Raw genomic sequence first — 23,145 nt, 5'->3', positions numbered from 1 at the left:
CAGACGCTAGGGGACGCTATATTATGAAATTCAGCCTATTCTGCAGACAGCAGGATGGAGAGGAATGAGGGGACAGCACCATTTCTGGAGAGGACCAAAAAGAGCTGAATATCACCAAAAAGAAAAAGTCTATCTCTCTCGAAAAAATTCCATAAAACTAATGTGCGTACAGTGCTGCATAAGTACGGTAATTGTCAGTCAAACTATCACAGCACTGAAAAATGGCCTGGAAAGGAAGGGGTATTACGGGCTAGCAGTGAAGTAGTTAAAGAATCTATCCACAGCTTATGTTTCAGTTGCGGATGGATGTTAGCAATTTTAATTACCACTTCCCTTCCTATATTTATTGGGGGCTTCAGTATTGTGCTTCCTAGCTGAATTTCCCAGCTCTGCTTCTTTTCTCATCTGTCATGCATTCTCCCTTGTCCTGCTGCAGCAAGTGAAGTCTCCCAAGCTCTTCTACATATTCCGTAACACAGAACATATTCAAAGCTAGGAGAGGATGAGAAAGGAAGACGCCAATGCAATGGCCAAGAGGTCAGTGGAACTGGGACACTGGTGCCGTGATCTTCCTGCAGAATTCCCCCAAAAACATGAAACCCAGTACAACCTGCAGACACCTAAACAAAGATAAATCTTATTTTTGTGTGTATGGAACCTTTACAGAAGCTTGTTAACTGTGGACGTAGGTATCAAGATGTATTAACAAGAGCTCAGGGGGAATGTTGAACTGACCACAAAGCAATAAAACATTGCTTGCTATACCTTGTCTAACACTGTCTTTTTTCATAGAAGGCTTTTGAAATGTGGCCCATTACACTCAATCCACTTTTCCCATGCAGTAAACCATAACAGCCCATCATAATCTTTCTTGTACCGATCTAACTTATGCAGAATTAATTCTGATGCTATGGATTACTGTATTTAAGAATATAAATACTTTATGCTTTGGGTTACTGCATTCATGAATAAGAACACTTTATTGAATAAAGGAGAATCGTGTCCAAAGCTACTAAGGAAAAACTGTCAGTTTTCAGAATGCCACAGCTCCAAACTTGGAACCTCAATGAAATAAAAGATTTCCAATGCTGAAGTTCCAGCACACCAAAAAAAAAAACAAAAAAAAAAGCAAAAAAAAAAAAAAAAAAACAAAAAACACAGTAATCATTGTTAAGGGAGCTAGCTTTTCTACAAGTAATGTACCTGGTAACTCAATACTAACATTAATAAATCACAACATGGAGCAGAAATGACGGGAAACTTACTGCTCCTTTGCAATAGAGCCTGAGATGCCCTGATGAAGTTCGGACAATCACAGACATTCTTTTTCTGTTGCTGAAACAAAGAGAAAGATTAATTCTGTCAGTGAGGAAAGAGGGTCATGTCAGTAGCATGTACACAGTTAAAGCTATTGAATGTATCCCATTTATTATAAAACCATGCTGCTATTCCTGGGACAGCCTGGGATTCCTTCAAGCGAAGTCTGGAATTGTAATGTTTTTAAACCACTGAAAATAAAAAGGGCTTATGAGATTGGAGGTAATGGATTCCCAGGCAATATTATTTCCAAAGCCTGAAAAGTCAGTATGGTACTGCTCTGATGGTGGACAAATAGGCTGGTCAGCAGTGGTGGCCGGTCCATAAGGGGCATAGGGGCGCTGCCCCTTAAAGTTCCCAAAGTTAATTTGCATTATTTATTTATTTATTTATTTATTTCAGGTACTTATATAGCGCTGTCAATTTACGCAGAGCTTTACATTCACATCGGTCCTTGCCATCAAGGAGCTTACAACCTATGGCCCCCAACTCTCATACAGTACATACTAGGGCCAATTTAGACAGGATACGATTTACGACCTACCAGCATGTCTTTTTAGAGTGTGGGCATAATCATAGAACGATTGATTTTTAAATAACTGATAATATTACTAACATTTTTTGACATCTTAAAGTTAAATAATGTTAGTTATATTATCATTTATTTAAAAATCAATCATTTTATGTGTGTGGCTGTGCACTGTGCGGGGCGACGGACTAATGGACTTCTATTAGGTCAGTCATTTTTTTACAAGCATGTGATTAGAGCCTGAGGCTCTAATCACATGCTCTAAACTTGTCCTTGGGGCACAGAGCACTGCGCCTCGAACCCTCCCACTTGTGATTTTAGCGAATCAATACTTGCCATCGGTTTCCAGCTTCTCCTCCCGGCCAATCAGGACAGGAGGCTGAAGGAGGCTGAAGATTTGGAACACACTCCGTTTGTATGGTGAGTGTGGATCTAGAGGGGTTTTTGTTTGCGCCCCAACAAAATTTTTTAGCACCAGCTGCCACTGCTGGTCATTAAAATTTTATAGTAAAACTGCACCCAGACTATGTACACTAAAGAATTTACATATTCTGAGCATGCAGTAAATGTACTTTAAAAGCCCTCATTCACCTTTGTAGCTAAAGGCGCTCAGGAGAAATTTATCTTTAAAATTCCCAACAGAGGCACTGAAATTTTAGCTATTTCCTATGTACTGTAAAGTAGATCTTGGCAGCCTGTCCGCCTTTAAAGAAAACATATAGCAGGTGTTTATAAGCTGTTAAAATATAGTTTCTATTATTTTTGAAAACCTTTGAGGATAAATTACTTTACAGTATAGGCAGCTACAGAGGTCAGGGATGGCTTGTTTTAATTTTTTTTACTGCTTGTAAAGAATATGTAGAATGTTTAATGCCCATTGTCTGGTCACTGGTACACAGGAATTTCAGAAAAACACAAATATCTTTTCCATTAGATATTATGGATTTCTGTTACATTAGCCATAGACAAAGCAACCTTCTTACCAACTCAAATACTTTTATGCAGCATTTGATCAAAAGCATTACCAAAAATATCACAGCAACGCATTACCCACAGTTTGTATCAAAACATAACAAAGCTATCTTACAGAAAATCTAGAAATATTATCTGTGTCTAAGCAGCACCCTGAAAGATTTACTTTTGTTTTGAATTCCTCATGAAGAACAGCAGTGCAGATCCTACCTAGGCTCTTAGGTGCCTTAGAGCTGTATAAGTGCAGCATGATATCACCTAAGGCAAAGCAGCCTCTGACTAGGAGAGAGATTTGGCAATGTCAAGGTTGTGCTATTAACTGTTTTCCTTGCTGGACAGAAAGCTGTATCCGAGGATCTGTAGTGGAAGGATGTCCCCCCTTCCACTTCATTTATTCTGTAGATAAAGGCAGCTGGTTCATGCATGTGCAGTGGTGTATGTTCCAGCTCCACGCCACGCCACTGCACATGTGCGAACCAGCCACAGTCATCTTTGATTTGGAAAATGGTCTACACATGTGATTTGAATTGCTTTTACAACTCCTACAGATTGTCAGTGCACTCAATCCTATTAAATATTGCTGTGTCTATGGTTTTTACACTATGGAAGGTGTCTTTCTTCTTTTATAATATCTTGCCTGTGTTGCTTGTGTGAAGCCTCATCACGTACTGACTGGTGGATTACTTTGAAGTGCAATGACCTGTTGTGATCCCTGAAACAGTTTGGAGGCTATGTGGATAGGTTATGTTTTGACCTCTCCTTTGTGAGGGTCATCAGAATCTGGTAAGCTTCCACTCTTTTGGTCTTCGTGGTGGTTCCATTGCTGAAACGCTGAGGCTTTTTTGGGATTCACAATCTTCCATTTCTCTCAGTATACACAAGAGGACTTTTTTTCTTGACATATATTTGACCGGTATACACTCATATGTGAATATTTCGTTTTTTTTCATGTTGGACACTTGTAGGTTATGTTTATGGGGTTTTTTTATGCACTGCACTGGGTTTTTTCCAATTAGGAGCACCATTGCTAAGAGTTGTATCCCAGGTTTAGGAGCACCATTCTTGAGAGCGGTTTCTCATCTTTGGGAGTACCAGCGCTGAGAGTAGTATCCATGCTTTAGGAGCACCAGGGCTGAGAGCCATATCCCTGGTTTGAGATCACCATTGCTTAAAACAGCATTCCTGCTTTGGGAGCACTATTTCTAAGAGCAGTATCACCACTTTTGGATTGGCTGTGTTGAGAGCGGCATCTATACTTTGGAAACACCTTTGCTGAGAGCAGTATCCCTGCTTTGAGAATACCAGTGCTGAAAACGGTATCCCAGTTTGCCCACTTAAACTGAACTATCCAGCTCTTCAGCCATTGGGGTGGCAAGCCATGTTTTTTTCTTTATATAAGATACAAATATACACCAATATATAGTTATAATTAACTATAAAAGGAACCTTTCCATCACCCTAAAATACAGGATGAGCGCTCGGCAACACTTCTTCCTATAAATCACTTTCACAAAATGAATGATAAACTCACATGCAGTATAAATTAATATTTGAAATTACTACGCAACATCACATTCAAACTTTCCATTAATAACTTTAATCAATCAAATGCTAATTAGAATGTGTTTTGGAACAATATTATAATAAGGGATACTATTCAGCTAAACGACATTTGATGGATCACGCGCAGTATTTATAAAATGCACAACGATCCAAATGCTCTATCACAAAAAAAAGGCTTCTAAAAAACTGGCTTTAATTTTCAGATGATTGAAAATACAAATGTTGCACCATACAGAGAGTGGTCAACCTTAGTTTTTATACAGGCTAAGCTCCAGGATGATGTCAATAGCATAGTAGAATGCAGTAGCCTGATGGCGCAAGCTATAGCATGACTCCCCCTGTTAAACAAACACACTTATGCTCAGAAAAGATGGATGGCTTGTAACTTTTGCTTGGCAGAAAGACCTGGATGTGGGTTCCTCATTAGTTGGACTTTCCTAGACGACATTAAAGGTAATAGGAGGGAGTCAGCACTAGCTCAGGAAGCCTGGTCCCGCCCTGGGAGTAATGAGGACATTGTTCAGATACACATTATGCTATTTATCTTCAACTGTTTGGTTACAGTACCTATAGCTGTCTTATCCACAGTACTGATTGTACTCAGAGGTCTTCCTATTAAAGTAATTTCTAAATATAAAGAAAGATATACAAACAGGCATAGGATAGATAGAGAGATTTACAGTCAGATAGATAGCTAGACAGACAGACACATACAGTATGACAAATTTACAGCACAGCCATCTCAACCTAAAGTGATATTAAAGCAGAAATTAAAGCCCCGTACACACGGGCTGAATATGGCAGAGAGTGCTGTCAGGAGTGTTCTGGTGAGGAGGCCATCCCCCTGTCATCGCTAAACTAACCTCGCATGGTTAGTACAGCGGTTCCGACCGGGTTTGACAGTTTTTTTTCGTTCAACCCCTCAAAATGAATAGTATGTACCCAGCTTAAATGTATCTGAGCACAACACCACATTATGTTTTAATGTTCAAAACAAACTCAACCATCCATCAGTGTTGCCATGCTTTATTTTGTCAAGAAATCACTTTAAAAAACAGCCCCCTAGCACTTCTAGCTGTGGCCATCTTAAGTAAGGGCAGATGATTAATGTAGCATTTACCTAATGGAATCCATCTGCCCTTAGCTGAGGCATGCAAGCAAGGGGTGCGCATAGCTTAGAAAACCCTTCCTCCCCTCCTTCAGATTAAAAAAAAAAAAAAAGGTCCATGAAGACACCTGGGATGTATGAGATCATTTTGAACTAGGCCAGAAACCAGGAAGCAACTGAAGAGAACATTTAAAACATGTATCTATAGCATTCCTTCAATTTACTAAGGCTAGTAGCACAAGGATTAGAAACAGGTAGATTTGATTAACAAAGTTTAGTTCCACTTTAAACCCTTAGTCTTTTTAAGCACTTTCAGAAGCTGATGTTTTCACTTACTGAGTATGCAGCGTCTTCATTTATTAATCCTTGCCTATATTCATGTTTAAGTTGGTGCCATACTGCTCAAGGTTTCCTGTTTCATGGTGGTTCATTTCTCTTGCAGTGTTGTATGGAGCCACCCTTGCATGCTTGGACTAGAGCTTTGTCTACCTATGCTGTGTGCAAAACACACAGCCCCATAGCCTAGGATGGAAGGCACTTCCCTGCTCCTCCCTTCTCCAAACTAACAAACCGACTCCACACGGCACTGTTCAGTTATGGGTGGGGCTTAAGGGACTCTAAAGGGGTGCTCCGGGAACTATGCTCGCTAATGCCTAAGCAGACGGAGGCCGCAGTCATGAGAAATTAGCACTAAGGCACCACTCCAACTTAGAGGCGAGTACGTCTTGGCATAATTAATCTTTTGTGTTTCATCCACTTCACAGCAGCGTTCCACTTGACTAACTGTACTCAGACTTCCTTACATGATGCAGCACTTTTGAAGGGATACCACGGATACTGTATCCCACTCTCCAGCCTAGCTTTGATGCCGCCTCACTCCCAGTGGCATACTTGAGACTTTACATAAGTTTGCTAAGGTTCTGTACTTCTGAGGAACCTCTCTCATATTATTCTCCATGACATACAGGCTAGATACATAGGGGCTTCATGCTACAGTTCCAGTCTCGAGTATGGGGCACCAGTCGCTAGGGAGGGAGTTGTGTTTAAAGACCCCCTCGCTATCGGAGCACACTGTGATCCCCGTCAATTGACTGTATGCTTGCAAGCTGGTGGATTCAGGCACGAACACTCCTCCGGTTACTCATGGAAATGGCAAGGCAGTCTTTCTCTTTCTGCAGCATTCATCACTTGTTAACCCTTGGTAGTGTACATCTCCTGTTGTAAGCCCTGTTCTTCTGTATGCCTTGTATGCACCCCCTTGTATGAACTTCAAACCAGGCATTTAGTAACTTTGAGAACTTTAACTTGCTAATACAGAATTAATAAGGCACAGTCTCTCCCATAGAGAGAGCAGATAATTTTCTAATAATGGACAACAATGTGATGAACGTTGAGAGTGAGGCTTGGATTCATTCTCTGAATAAGGAGCATAAAGCTTCCCTTCTGGAGTGCATGGAAAGGTGTAATAATAATCTTGTACAGGTTAATGAAATATGGTTGCCCTCCTGCAGACTGGGTTGGAGAGGCTCCTCCACTTGGGACAGAAATATTTATCAACAATATGCCTCAAGAAATCTATAAACATAAATTAATTCCAATTTTTCAGACTGCTGGAAACTTTTTCTCATAGACTGTTGTAGACTGGTGTCAGACAGTCTGAGGTGAGGTGGGACCCCTAATTAACCAAAGAATTGTCTAGGTCAGTGGTTCTCAACCCTGTCCTCAAGTACCCCCAACAGGCCATGTTTGCAGGTTTCCTTTATCTTGCACATCTTAAATCAGAGACAATGGCTTGGTATTTTGGACAGCTATTTTATCTAAGAGAAAATCCCAAAACATGGTCTGGGTTGGGGGTACTTGAGGACAGGGTTGAGAACCACTGGTCTAGGTGACTAGTTGTTATTTAGGTAACTGTTTCATTAGATCATGGTTTGCTTATGTTGGTGGAAACCATTGTGTGATGTTTTGGGTAATATTTGGTTTTATTGTTTAGGTTGGTGACTGCCCTACTTTTGAAGTGTATAAAAACCTGTATTTCTGTTCAATAAACAGTCATTTCCTCTGGTTTTAGCTCAATATCTTGTCTGTGTATGATGCTTGGGCTAAAAGGGCTGGGTATTAGCTCTCGGTCTGTTGGAAGGGTTTGGAGAGCAGGAGGCGCTGGTTGGCGGAAGCACCCGAGTGGGGTGCCAAGGGTCTGTCACAGCAAAAAAATGGTAGGGCTTATTTTCCTAATCATAACCAGTTTAATCAACAGACAAAAGGCACCAGCATTAGGCCTACCTGCCATTATGGTACCAGAACTAGTAAAACTTATTTTACTAATCAGGACCAATTTAATCAAGAGACAAAAGGCAATATCATTAGGCCTACCTGCAAGTGATGGTACCAGGACTTGTGAGGCTTTTTTTCCCCCCTTAGTTTATATGGTAAACTGGGAAGCAAAGACATGTCAAGAGACGAGTCTCATTTTTTAAGCAATTAGATCATTATGATTCTTTGAAATCCTTAGTGAAATAAAAAAAATGTAAAGCCTTATATTTAACCCAGACCCTCCTAATGATATGTCTCCATGCTGACAGGCTCATTCCCAACAGAACTGTGATATTTCCTCCACAAGCGCTACAGATCTTCATACAGTACAGTTTGTTCATATAAAAATACTGACTTTTTTTCCTTGTGTAGTTCTGTTTAAAAATATTCTCGGCTGACAAATGCAGTCTTAGACCCCCTTGGACTTTTATACACCAACACATATGTTGGAACACACATTATCTGTTTTTTTGTGTGACTGATACAATTGTTTTTGTGCAATTCAGACACACTTTTTGTGTCTGAATGCAAAGCAAGGGAGAATTATTCAGAATAGAGTTTTTCCATGGCACAGATGCATTAAACATATACAAAACTATATGACTTTGGCAATTTCCTTTCATTTCAATGGGTCTGCTTCACAGCATAGCATATCCTATATTTTAAAAACATTCTAAGCTGAATCACATTGCTGTGAACTAGCCATATAGGAATGAACAGGATTTTTACTTCAACTACATTTTGAGCATAAACTGTTTGGTTTCACTGCATTCAAATGTACAAGTGTGACCAGACTCAACCCTAAAAGTGAAAATTCTACCCCAAGAAAGGCAAGCAGAGATATTTTAGTAGAGAAACAGAGCTTCCTCATATCAGAACTGCCCCCCTGATGACTGGTTGGGAAATAATCAAGAAGCAGCAGGAGAGGTGTAGAAAGCACAGGTCCACAGAATAAATAAAACAAGAGCAGGAGGATCCTTCCACTGTAGGTCATTAGGTACAGATTACTCTCCAGCAAGAAAGAACAGTGAGCAGCACAGTGGTAGCATCACCAAATCCCACTCCAAATCTCATGAGACTAGCAGTTAGAGGGCACAGTTCTTTAGATCATCGCAGATATACAGCTATGCATTTCAAAGCACTGGAAGGGCACTGCTAATTTTTAGAAGGAAGTAAAGGCAAAATGGTATTGCTTAAGCACTAATAACATTTCTAGATCTTTACTATAAAATTACATATCTTAACTTTTTGGAGTTCAGTACCATTTAAGAAAGTGAAACAAAGTAAAAGAAAAAATATTAAATGAAGTTCTGTAACCCCATTTCTGTATACTGACATTAGATCAGTGATAAATAAAGTGTCATTAGTTACTATTGGCCATTATATTTTGTTAATATTCACAGCATTGTGAACTACCTTACTAAATAAACCCCAACATGTTACATTTTTACACTGCACATGCTCAGTTTGGTGTGTATTGCTAGAGAGCTTTTTTTTTTTTTTGGGAGAGTGCATGTGATCACCACTGTCCAGACAGCGGGTCAGGGGTCCTGCATCCTCATAGGACAGTCAGAGCAGAATGAAAACGCCTCCTACAAGCTTTAACCAGACACTGATAGAAGTCACAAGACTGCTATATACTGCTGATGAGAAAAGGAATTTAACAGTTTATATTTACTAAAATAATTGTATTTCCATGTTTTGTGTACTGTGGGAGACCAGATATAGTAAATGCGGGGTCCTGGGTTTAGCAACACATTAACGTGTAAGCTTAGCTAAAAAAAATAAAATAAATAATAATAATAATTTTGGATAGAGTACTGAAGAGTTAGAGCCTCTGCTAGTTTTTGTAGGCTGCCTGTGTCTCATTAGATAGATTTCACTTCACTTCATATCCCAGTGACATCCCAGTGACATATAGAGATCCTTCGAAAGGGAGAGGAAATTCCCTCTTAGACAATTGTCCCCAGAACAGTGACCCACATTGGATGATTTCCCCCATATTTCGTTCTAGCACCATCATTGGTTCCAGACTCCATCACTGTTTGTCCCATGACAGTGTAAACCAGGATAGAAAGGGAGGGTGTATCTCCACAGCAGGGACATAGACAGCAATAAAAAACCTGTCAGGGGTTCTAAAAAATGTTTTGGCTAGAGATACATTTTAAAGGTTGGGAGTTATGGTTTATATTCTAGGGGCCTCTATGTATTAAGCTATTTTTAAATCCATCTTTCCTATTTCTTTAAGATAAATGTTCACATTTTTGGTCCAAGAAAAAGGAAATATGGTGACCCAAAATAAAAAGCAAATTCACACTTCTTCAGTCACTGCTTATACATTAGACTTTCAAAATAGAACTCAGAGATTTACCTAAGGACTTAACAATAATCAGTTCATTATTTTCCTACTCTGAGTTTATTATAGTTGAACATTAGATGTGTAAGAGATACTCTGTGTTCTCTTTCATTTGCTGGAAATATTTTCCTTGTGGTAAGAGGGGTAATGTGAACCAATACACTGTTCTCTTCTCAATGATCAAATAATGATTTCATAATATACATCACGGGGCACAATATTGATTGAACTAACAGATAGCATGAATAAAAAGATAAATACACAGCACAAGGGAGAGCTGCAATTAAATTAGCGATAAGTGGTGGATAACGTTACCTTGAGAATTCCAGCACGTTGAGCAGTTCAAAGCTCTGTTCTGTGCCCATCTAAAAAAGAAAAAAAAAATGTATTTTTTTCCAGCCAAGGAAACAAAGTTAAGTTTGAAAATGCTGCCACCTTGTGGATAGTCGTTATACATACATGCAAACTCTGCAAAGTAAATGTTCGATCTGCATGTCCACATAACACCCAATCAGAAATGATCTATTACTGCTCTGCTATAAACTGACCAAATACTTTATCTGCTCTGTTGCTATGCCCTTCTTTCACAATTTCAGTAGCTAATGAGGACACTTCAATAATAGGCCTCATCTGAAATATCTGAAGTTTAAAAATATGAGCAGAACATCTGGGGCATTTAGTTAAGGGATTTTAGACATGGCACTGGTTAACAGAAACCCATGAGTGTAAAAAAAATATCAAAAGTCTAATATTTACAGCAGGCATTTTAAGGAGCACCCAGGAGTGCTAAAAACCAAGTCACTCTAACACCCCCCTCCCAAAATATAGAAGTTGTAGGCCAAAGCTAAAAAGTTAAGTCAATACTTGCATATAAGAGTGTCCCGATTTTTGGAACTCCCAGAGAGCTGCCCAGGAAATCAAAAATGGCACACAGACCCCGGGAGGTATATATACAAAGTAAGTGTTATTTTCATATCATTTTACCCACTATTAAAAAGTAAGTTAGCATTGTTTAATGAGTACACACACACAATGGCATTCAAGCAAGCTGATAATTCTGCATCTGCATTTTGCTATTTTTGGTCTCACAAAGTAATAAAAATAAAGAACAGTTTTGCATTCTAACATTCAGATTAGAAACACCAGCACTGTGGATTAATTCTAAAAATCGAAATATTAAAGCTGAAATCCAGGCAGCTTTAAAAAAATTTTAAAAAAACACCACTCCATGCAGGGATGTTTTCATTACAAAACCAATAATAAAAAAAATAATAATCTGACCTGGTATCAGCCTCTTGAAATTCTCTGTATGGCAGAGCTCAGACTGGCAGAGGGAGGGCAGTACTAGGATTCAATCAGAATTGTTGGCATGCTCATATGCTAACAAAAAACATGTTGATATGAGGAGAGAGCAAGGTGGCAGAGAGAGGAGCTCATCAGTCTACAGCTTCAATGTGCAATCACAGGCTGAGGGCAAGTATAACACCTACCTGTAATACTTAAAGTAATATTAAAGTCACAGTTTTTTAAGCACTTTCAGCAGCTGATTTAATCACACAGAGTATGCAACTTCATTATCTTTTAACACTTGCGTGTGTTCCAGTTTATGCTGGTGCCATGACCTTCCCCCAGGTTTTCTGTTTAAGGGTGGCTCCTTTCTCTTGCAACATGCTATGGAGCCAACTTAAGCTGTGTCTCCCTATGCCCTGTGCATCAAAAGAAACACACAGCCCCATACCCTAGGATGGCAGGGAATCCTTCTCCTCTCAATTCACCAAACTAACAGACTGGCTGGAGACTGCACTGTCCACTGTTAACTCTTTTCTGTGGAGACTGGAAGTTCAGGGAAGCCTCACTGGGGCAGCAGGATCCAGCAGCATTGAAAATTGTGCACTGTAAGTGCTGGGTGAGAATTTTAATAAAAAGTTTACTGGGGAATGTTTATTTTGTTGTACTGAATGTGTTAAAGGATAGGTTCACCTCTAATGACATGTTACACCAGTATTTAGGGTGTAACATGTAATATGTTACTAATGCATATCAATGATCTTTTCCTGAAGAAAGACAGGCCAATAGCTAGACATGTGTGGCTCAAACATCAATTTTAAATAGGACATCACTTCTACAGGCGCCCTATATAGATAATTATGGAATAGAGAGTTGACGATATTAATACATATTGTCATGTCATTGGTGAACGATGCTTCTATAGTAATTGTATAACATTGGGAGTGATTCCAGGTAGAAATATCTTTTTTTTTGCTACCAGAGGGCGCTTTGCCCATACAGAGGTTGTACCTGGTTGGAAATGGAACAATTGTTTAGTACACAGGTGAGGTCTGATGTCAGGACATATATTTACGTTGGGACACATGTTACGATGTGATGCATAATTACGTCATGATGCAAACAACGTCATGACGCACTCACATGACATATAAATAGATCTGTTTACTGGAGGCACCCACCAATTGCCATGTGCTCTGTATAACACTACAATTCACATTGCACCCCTGATGAAGCCTTGTTTAGAGGCAAAACATGTTGAGTTGAGGGACTGTTTTGTTTTTTATTTTCTATTTTTTAATTTTAATTTTATTTTTTTAATTTTGGTTTTCACTTTGTATGAGGACTTTTCTCAGTGGGGTAAGCCAGGCTATGTCACAGAAGGCATAAGGGGGACTCTTATATACTGGCGGAGGTAGTGGTGAATTAGAGCAGAATTAGAGCAGAATTTCTACCAGGCTGGAATGGGCACTGTAGTATGTTGGGTTTTAGGTAGGCAGTCAAGCCTTTCAGTAGTCACATTGACCATTAGTACTAGTTCAAAATTGTACGAAGTGGGGACTTTTCAATATATTGACCTTCCCCAACACACTACTCACTACAGACAACAGGAATGTTCCTGCTATGTTTCCTGATATGTCTTGTTATCTACCTTTGGATGGAGGCATTTGTATACAACCTCCAGGATCATAATATTATGTCCCTGCACTAGTCTCATATTGCCCTATAAGTAAGGTGATGCATCTGACAGTTCTCGTTAACTTCTCTATACTCCTTAAACCATGTGTTTTATATAGATACTTATTAAAAGTTATGTTTTAGGCGATGGTGGGTTTGATGCGTGGATCTGTGCATCCCTGCTGTTTGTTTGTTGATTAGTAATTCAAGTCAGCCTTTATCTTTTTGAAATGTTACTAATGTAGCACCCCTGCTCACCCCCCTCACCTCCACTGTGACATCGGGCGGGGGTTCCTCTCCCCGCACCTGCTGTCACATTTTAAAAATAGTGCGGCTGTGCGGGGCTACACCCATGCAGCCACATCATTCATTCACAGGAATTTGTGAATGAATAAACTACAATTACCGTCTGCCACCACAGCAGATGGATTTGTAGAATCAATGAACTGCGAGCATGTTAATCAACACTCTCGTTGTTCATTCACACTGCCTACTGCTCAGGAACTGTCTGCCTATACAGAGGTCGTCTGTGGTATGAGGATGAGCGGATGTCCGTGATAGGCTGACCGCTGGGAAATGGAGTGTTCTGCCTATCACAGACGAGGAGGAGGCACGGCTTTTGAACAGTGGAATGGCCGCCGAATGTTATCACACGCTGATCGGTGGATGCAGAGCAGCACACGGAGGATGCAGATCGCCACAGGTACACATGCACAGGACACAGGTAAGTGACACATGCACAGGACACAGGTAGGTGACACATGCACAGGACACAGGTAGGTGACACATGCACAGGACACAGGTAGGTGACACATGCACAGGACACAGGGAGGCATGCAGCTGCAGATGGGCATTGTTGACCCTCTTTTCCACTTACAGTAGCTGCTGCATTTCTCACCCTCGGCTTATACTTGGGACAATACGTTTTTCCCATTTTTTGGGGGGTAAATTAGGGGCCTCGGCTTATATTCAAATCGACCTATACTCGAGTATATATGGTACCCAGTTATTAGTCTTTCTATAAGTGGCCACCAAGCAGGCATACTGGTCCAGTCTGTTGCAGCTTTGTTTTTTTCCAGTGTAATAAGCGGCCCATAAATGATTGTTCCTACTTTTCAGCAGAGAGCTATTTTACTTAAGGCGTTTGTTAACCCCCCCCCCCCCCCAAAAAAAATATGAATCTGCTCATTTAAAGCATGTTACACAGCACAGTGCTGTGTAATTTGGCACCCTGTACCACCTGTAATACCTGGCTGATCCTGCCAGTTTCTCCCCTCTCCTCTGCAAACAGACCACAATAATCATGGCTGCTGAGCCCCTGACATCATGGTCTGTTTGCGTCCCTCCGTCAGCCGCAGACTGCTATCCTGTGTCTGTCTCCTCTGTCCTCCCCCCTCCCCTCTTTGCGTGTCACCTAGTCACAGTGCCGCCCCATCCCCCTCCTGCTGCAGGAATATACAATATATCTTCATACTATCTGTTCTGTCTCCTCATACAGTGCCCTGTCTCTTATTAAAAAAAATCCTCCATCATATCTCACAGCGGCTCCTGACGGTCACATGACCGGCCGTGTCTCCTCTCCTCCTTGTGTCTTGCTGAAGTTCGGGGAAAATTTGGCCCCGCCTGCTGCTTCTGCAAGATGGGCAGAGAGAAGACACAGCTGGTTACATGAGCGCCGGGAGCCACTGTGAAATACGGTGAAGGAGGATTTTTTTTTGACCACTTCAATACCAAGCACTTTTGTCCATTCCTGCCCAAGCCAATTTTTAGCTTTCAGCGCTGTCGCACTTTGAATGACAATTGTGCGGTCATGTTACACTGTACACAAACACATTTTTTTTATCATTTTGTTCCCGCAAATATAGCTTTCTTTTGGAGGTATTAGATCACTGCTGGCATTTTTATTTTTTGCGCAACAAATAAAATAAGACTGAAAATTTGGAAAAAAAAAAAAAAGTTTCTTTGTTTCTGTTCTAAAATTTAGTACATAAATTCGTTTTCTCCTTTACTGACAGGCACTGATGAGGCTGCACTAATGGGCACTGATAAGGTGGCACTGATGGCTACTGATAAGGTGGCACCAATGTGTTGGCACTGATGGGCACTGATAGGCGGCACTGCTGGGCACTGATAGGTGGCACTGGTATGCAGCACTGATGGGCATTGATAGGTGGAACTGATAGGTGGCACTGATGGGTGCTTATGGGTGGCACTGATAGGTGGCACAGATGGGCACTGATGGACATTGATGGGGGGCACTGATGGACATTGATGGGTGGCACTGATGGACACTGATAGATGGCACTGCTGGGCATCACTGATGAGGACATCTGGCAGGCACTGACTGACTAGCAATGACTGGCAAGATATGTGGTCATATGACGCCCAGTCAGGATAACTGAACCACCGGCCGGCCGTCATTCTGCTATAGGCCGGGCAGGAAGTGGACACAGAGAGTAATACACAGAGACAGTAGGGCACTGTATGAGGAGACAGAACAGATCATGTAAACATAGGAAAGTGGGTTAACAACCACTTTAATAAATTCCCACTCCGACAGCAGAAATGTTTCAGCATACAGGAAGTTTAATTGTAAATGAAGCTACAGACATCTATCAGTTTCTAAAGTTCCTGAGAAGTACATGATTTTCCATATATTTCCATGTTCTCTTAAAGTCTAACTCCAAATTGTATGTTTTTGTTTTGTAAAGAACTAGCCTCCATCTAGTTTTTATTAATGTTTGCGTCCCAGTAGGGGAAGATTTCTATTCACTTTCTGCCCTTGTCTGGGGACAAATGTCAATGCTGGGATTTCCATTAACATAGGAAATTAAGGAAAATTTCCCCAGGTGAGACCCAGATAACAGTGCTAACCTGACAAATATTCTAAGTCAGAAGCAATCAAATTTATATTTAAAGGTACCGCCTATGATTTAAAGATGCTCCTCATCTGGGCTCATAATCACGCAAAATGTAAACACTACATACATCTTTTTTTTCCAGGCAATACTTACAGCATCTATAATGACGGAATCTGGCGTCCTTCCAGTAAATGCATAGCCCAGTTTCTTTGCTCCTTTCACTAGAGCTCCTTCATCTACAAAAACAAGGGGGATTGTTACTCATTCATGTCTGTTAGACTAATAACATTCATACTATAAAGTTAACCTGTGCCCAAAATATGCACATTACTGAGCAAGCAGTAAATGCAATTAAACTATATCTATACTCAGTTCCACCACCTCTGGCTCAGACCCTTTGGTGCCTGCTCACCACAATCACTTGTAAACGCAGTCTGGTTTCTGTGTTTACAAGTGACAGCTCTGCACTCTGTGTATAACCCCCATGAACTCTGCACTCTGTATGTAATGCAATCCTGATATTTAATGCCCCTTTAAGACCCTTCTACTGTTTGTGAAATATGACCACACCCACTATTTGATGTATTACATAGTATTACATAGTAGGTGAGGTTGAAAAAAGACACAAGTCCATCAAGTCCAACCTATGTGTGTGATTATGTGTCAGTATTACATTATATATCCCTGTACAGTGGCTTGCGAAAGTATTCGGCCCCCTTGAACTTTTCAACCTTTTGCCACATTTCAGGCTTCAAACATAAAGATATAAAATTTTTATTTTTTGTGAAGAATCACCAACAAGTGGGACACAATTGTGAAGTGGAACGAAATCTTTTGGATTTTTGAAACTTTTTAACTAATAAAAAAATAAAAAGTGGGGCATGCAAAATTATTCGGCCCCCTTGCGTTAATACTTTGTAGAACCACCTTTTGCTGCGATTACAGCTGCAAGTCGCTTGGGGTATGTCTCCATCAGTTTTGCACATCGAGAGACTGAAATTTTTGCCCATTCTTCCTTGCAAAACAGCTCGAGCTCAGTGAGGTTGGATGGAGAGCGTTTGTGAACAGCAGTTTTCAGCTCTTTCCACAGATTCTCGATTGGATTCAGGTCTGGACTTTGACTTGGCCATTCTAACACCTGGATACATTTATTTGTGAACCATTCCTTTGTAGATTTTGCTGTATGTTTGGGATCATTGTCTTGTTGGAAGATAAATCTCCGTCCCAGTTTCAGGTCTTTTGCAGACTCCAACAGGTTTTAATCGAGAATGGTCCTGTATTTGGCTGCATCCATCTTCCCCTCAATTTTAACCATCTGATTGTTGTCCTATGGACAGACTCTCCCACCTCAGATGTAGTGCTCTGCAGTTCATCCAGAGTGATCATGGGCCTCTTGGCTGCATCTCTGATCAGTCTTCTCCTTGTCTGAGCTGAAAGTTTAGAGGGACAGCCAGGTCTTGGTAGATTTGCAGTGGTCTGATACTCCTTCCATTTCAAAATGATCGCTTGCACAGTGCTCCTTGGGATGTTTAAAGCTTGGGAAATCTTTTTGTATCCAAATCCGGCTTTAAACTTCTCCACAACAGTATTACGGACCTGCCTGGTGTGTTCCTTGGTCTTCATGATGCTCTCTGCGCTTTCAACAGAACCCTGAGACTATCACAGAGCAGGTGCATTTATACAGAGACTTGATTACACACAGGTGGATTCTATTTATCACCATCAGTCGTTTAGGACAACATTGGATCATTCAGAGATCCTCGCTGAACTTCTGGAGTGAGTTTGCTGCACTGAAAGTAAAGGGGCAGAATAATTTTGCACGCACCACTTTTCAGTTTTTTAATTGCTAAAAAAGTTTAAAATATCCAATAGATTTCGTTCCACTTCACAATTGTGTCCCACTTGTTGGTGATTCTTCACAAAAAATTAAAATTTTATATCTTTATGTTTGAAGCCTGAAATGTGGCAAAAGGTTAAAAAGTTCAAGGGGGCCGAATACTTTCGCAAGCCACTGTATGTTGCGGTCATTCAGGTGATTATCTAATAGTTTCTTGAAGCTATCAATACTCCCCGCTGAGACCACCGCCTGTGGAAAGGAATTCCACATCCTTACCGCTCTTACAGTAAAGAACCCTCTACGTAGTTTAAGGTTAAACCTCTTTTCTTCTAATTGTAATGAGTGGCCCCGAGTCTTATTAAGCTCTCGTCTGCAAAAAAGTTTTATCCCTATTGTGGGGTCACCAGTACAGTATTTGTAAATTGAAATCATATCCCCTCTCAAGCGTCTCTTCTCCAGAGAGAATAAGTTCAACGCTCGCAACCTTTCCTCATAACTAAGATCCTCCAGACCCTTTATTAGCTTTGTTGCCCTTCTTTGTACTCGCTCCATTTGTGATGTGATTTGGAGGGTGTGTGTGTGGGGGGGGGGTTTGGGGGGGTCGTGGTTGAGTTCCACCACCTATTGTTTGAGAAAAAAAGCCCTGTCTATACTCCAATGTGCATATATATATTTATTTTTTTATTATTTTATTTTATTTTTTACATAGGGTGGGGAAGGTTGTCCCCAGGACAAGAAATGAGGGAAATCTCTATAACAGCAACACAGACAAAAGAAAGGCTTTTTAAGTTAAAGAATATGTAGACCCAAATGTCATATTGCTGATATGTGCCTGCTGTACCATGTACTTGTATGAGAAAGTATCCTATTCTCTTTGCATTGCTTCCTTTGTGTGAAATCCCTGGTGTTCTGCTTTCCTATTAAAAACCGACCACACGAGACAGCAGAGCACAGGGTGGTCAATTTTCTAGCTCAGCCTAACTCAGCCTGCTCTCCTCCAATGATCAGACTTGTCCTGACACGCCTCCCCTGCACAGCCATTTACTGGCAAGACCAGTGTATTGTTTATTCTCCTCCCCCAGCTCTTATGCAGATGAGAACAAAGGGTATGTGATCAATTATAAAAATATATATACACACAAATGTTTTGCCTGCCTTTCATTTCAATTCCTGAATGGGTTGTTTTACAAGGTGGGGATTTTTATATACTTTATTAGAACCCCTCTCTGCTTTTTTTGTTGTTGCTTTTTTCCCTGTTGCAGAATATCCCTGACTTCCTGTCTTGTAAAAGAACAGAATGTGAGGGGAAATCTCTCTTAACAGAGCCCCTGATAGCAGTAGACCTGGCAGAGGCTCTAACCCTCCCAGATGAATCAAAACTATAGTGTTTAGGCTCCATGCACACTAGCATTTTTCATAAGCGCCAGAAAAACTAGAAAAAAAAAAACGCAGGATGAAAAATGCTGATAACAGCAATTTTGTGCCAGCTTCTAGTAGCATTCTAGTAGCTTTTAGGAGAATTAGCATTTTATTAGCGTTTTTGCAGTACATGGAAGAAAAAGAAAAAGCATTCAGCGTTTTCTTTCTGCTGGAAAAACATTCCAAAAAACTCAAGAAAATCTTTTTCTGCTCCTAGATGCTGAAGCTCAAAAAACGCTAATGACCTAAAGTAGTGTGCATGGACACATAGAATAACACTATAATAAGGCTTACCTATAAGTAGTGTAAATATCTCCATGCACCAGTTAGGAGATATTTACTGTAGATGCAGACGGTGACGTCACTGGCTCATGCACTCTGAAGGAACAGCCACCCAGGCCATTCCTGAAGGCTGGGTTCACGCATATGCAAATTGGATGAGGGTTTCTCCACATCCAATTCACATGACAGGAGAGTGTGACCGGCTCTTAATGGCCGGTTCACACAGCTCCGGGGTGGCCGCGGTCTTATAACTAAAAACGCATTATCTGTTTCTGCAGTGCTTTTTGCAGTGTGTTTTTCCATATGTTTTGCAATTTTTTATGATTTTTGCCCAATATGTTGTTGGGCAGATTAAAAAAGGCAAAACGTGTCAAAGCCTCATCACAAATGCGTCAAAAACACACAACTTGCTTTACTGCAGAGTCTCCATTGAAGGCCATGGAACCAAAAACGCACCGTATTGCATTTAAAAAGTCTCTGGCCCTTTCCAAAAACGCAAGTGGCTGAAAAAAGCATAGATGTGAACGTGTCCCACAGGAAACCATGATAAATGGGCTGTAGTGTGTTTCTACAAAAAGCACCAAAAATGCATAGGTGTGAACCAGGCCTCAGGCTCGGTTCACACCTGTGCAATTTGCATTTGATCATTTCTGCAGTGGTTTTTGCTGTGCGTTTTGCAGTTTTTGCACACGTGATTTTACTGCGATTTTGCCACAATTTGCAATTGTGCATCTTTTATGTTTTTTTTTTCAGCCAATTTGTTGTTGGGCAGATTAAAAACGGCAAATTGCAGCAAAACACACCACATGCTTTTCAGCAGCTTCTCCATTGAAGTCTATTGAACCAAAAAAGCACAGTTTTGCATTTAGAAAAGTCCTTGATCCTTTCCAAAAACGCAAGTGGCTGAAAAAAGGATAAATGTGAATGTTAAATGGACTGTAGTGCGTTTCTGCAAAAAGCACCAAAAAAAGGTGGCACAGTGGTGTAGTGGGTAGCACTTTCGCCTAGCAGTAAGAAGGGTCACTGGTTCAAATCCCAACCACCACACTACCTGCCTGGAGTTTGCATGTTCTCCCTGTGCCTGCGTGGGTTTCCTCCGGGTAACTCCGGTTATCTCCAACACCCCAAAGACATGCTGGTAAGTTAATTGGATCCTGTCTAAATTGTCCCTAGTATGTATGAATGTGAGTTAGGGACCTTAGATTGTAAGCTCCTTGAGGGTAGGGACTGATGTGAATGTACAATGTATATGTAAAGCGCTCCGTAAATTGACGACGCTATATAAGTAACTGAAATAAATAAATAAATAAATAACACACAGGCCTTAGGCTCGGTTCACACCTATGCAGTTTGCGTTTGATAATTTCTGCAGGGCTTTTTGCATATTTTTTTTGCACACGTGATTTTACTGCAATTTTGTCGCAATTTGCGTTTTGCATCTTTTATGTTTTTTTTTTTTATGCCAATTTGTTGTTGGCCAAATTAAAAAATGCATGCTTTTCTGCAGCTTCTCCGCTGAAGTCTATTGAACCATAAAAGCAAAAAAAGCACTGTTTTGCATTATTTTAAAAAAGTCCCTGCCCTTTTACAAAAACGCAGTGGCTGAAAAAAAGCATAGACGTGATTGTATCCCATAGGGAACCATATTAAATGAACTGTAGTGCGTTTCTTCAAAAAGCACCAAAAAATGCATAGGTGTGAACCAGGCCTTACTGTCCTGATCAACAATGTCACAGAGAATGAAAGAGAGGATAAATCCAAAATTTTTATTTGCCACCATAACAGGAACAGAGGTTAAATAACAGGAACAGAGGATCTAAGAGGTATTTTCCTCTCAAAGGAAACATATCCTGTCACTTTCTATTGAGTCTACAGGACAGGAAGTGAAAGGAATCTCCTGAGCCACGGAAAAATATGTGAGAGTGGTTATTATAGATACAAATTCTAAAAATGTAATTTTGGCTTTAGATATACTTTAAGGCTACTTTCACACTAAGGCGCTTTGCAGGCACTAAAGTGCTAAAAATAGCGCCTGCAAAGTGTCCTGAAAGAGCTACTCAATTCACTCCAATGTGAAAGCCCATTCCTAAAGCGCCCTTTCCCACTGAAAACAATGGGGTAGCGCTGCAAACCCGCCGGCAAAGCGGCGCTGCAGTGCCGCTTTGCAGGCGGTTTTAACCCTTTTTCAGCCGCTAGTGGGGGTTAAAACCGTCCTGCTAGCGGCCGAATAGCGCCGCTAAAACGACGGTAAAGAGGCGCAAAATATAGCGCCGCTTTACCACAAGCGCCCGCTCACCCCAGTGTGAAAGTAGCCTAAGAGTCTTAGTGAAAGTGGTGAAGCTCTGCTGACTACCATCATCCAATCACTTGCAACCTAAAATGCTATTATTGTTTCTCCTTGCATGTGATTGGATATTTTTTGCAAATGAAATTGCACCGCATTCAAGAAACACTGCAGAAAATTTCTTTGCACAGTAAATGGTTTTGAATCAGATAGGCTCTCTAGTTGTCAGATCTATCTTGATCTTTTGTACCTTCAGCCCAGGTTCACACTGAGTGCGGGAATGAAATGGTGCGAGTTCAGCTGAACTCGCACCATTTCATTCCCGCATGTCAGTCCTGATTTCGGCGGCGATTTCTGAGACATCTGTGCGGGTTTCTGGACAGATGTCAATGAAAAATCACACCCCAAAATCGTAAAAAGTAGTACAGAAACGATTTTTTTAAAATCAGTGCGGCATCACACCGATTAAGATGGCGCCATTGTTGGCAATTGCCATCGATTTGACATGCAATTTGACATGTCAAATCGCACCAATCTGAACCAGGGCTTAGACTATGACATAGAGCTGGAAAGTGCCAAATTCAGGTTCTTGCATCATACAGCATCTCGTTCCTCACTGTCCTTCAATAATAACAGCCGTACCACCACCGAATAAGTAATGAATGGCCAAGCACAGGGGTTGATTTACTAAAACTAGAGTGCAAAATCTGGTGCAGCTCTGCATAGAAACCAATAAGCTTCCAGGTTTTTTTTTGTCAAAGCTTAATTGAACAAGCTGAAGTTAGAAACTGATTGGCTACCATGCACAGCTGCACCAGATTTTGCACACTCCAGTTTTAGTAAACCAACCCCACAGTGTCATACCTGACGGGAGTGTGTACATCCTTTAGGAAGAAGAGAGGGGTGCAGGCTTTCCAACACCTTTAAAACCTAGTATTAATAATGTTCTTGCAGCATGGCATTATTCAGGCATTGGTATAAAGATACTACATATTGGTATCAAGGTGCCATTCAGGTGGTAGAATTATATCAAATGCTGGTATCAAGGGCTTATTCAGACACTTGTATAAAAGTATGCTTCAGGCTACTGCAGAATAGCAATCATGATTGTTATTATTGTTATGAGCCTAAAAAAAAAAATTTAAGTCAGTAAGTCTATGGGGTTGATATACTAAAACTGGAGAGTGCAAAATCTGGTGTAGCACTGCTTAGAAACCAATCAGCTTCCAGGTTTTTTGTCAAAGGTTTACTGAACAAGCTGAAGTTAGAAGCTGATTGGCTGCCATGCACAGCTGCACCAGATTTTGCATTCTTCAGTTTTAGTAAATCAACCCCATTGT

At 40.7% G+C, this 23,145-nt stretch overlaps 1 protein-coding gene across 2 annotated transcripts in view; it reads right to left on the bottom strand.

The window, feature by feature from the left end:
• Window positions 1–23,145, bottom strand: part of ATP8A2 (ATPase phospholipid transporting 8A2) — a 1,045,467-nt gene that overhangs the window by 688,357 nt on the left and 333,965 nt on the right. For both annotated transcript variants that reach the window (XM_073613412.1, XM_073613413.1), the window contains exons 18-20: window positions 16,137–16,219; window positions 10,474–10,523; window positions 1,266–1,335 (exon numbers count right to left, since the gene is read on the bottom strand). In XM_073613412.1, coding sequence (XP_073469513.1) covers window positions 1,266–1,335; window positions 10,474–10,523; window positions 16,137–16,219 — 203 coding nt within the window. The remainder of the gene's footprint in view (window positions 1–1,265; window positions 1,336–10,473; window positions 10,524–16,136; window positions 16,220–23,145) is intronic.

The sequence above is a fragment of the Aquarana catesbeiana genome, linkage group LG02 (genome assembly GCF_042186555.1).
Source record: "Aquarana catesbeiana isolate 2022-GZ linkage group LG02, ASM4218655v1, whole genome shotgun sequence".
NCBI lineage: Eukaryota > Metazoa > Chordata > Amphibia > Anura > Ranidae > Aquarana > Aquarana catesbeiana.
The sequence above is the reverse complement of the archived record's forward strand: the minus strand, read 5'-3'. Positions and strand labels throughout refer to the sequence as shown.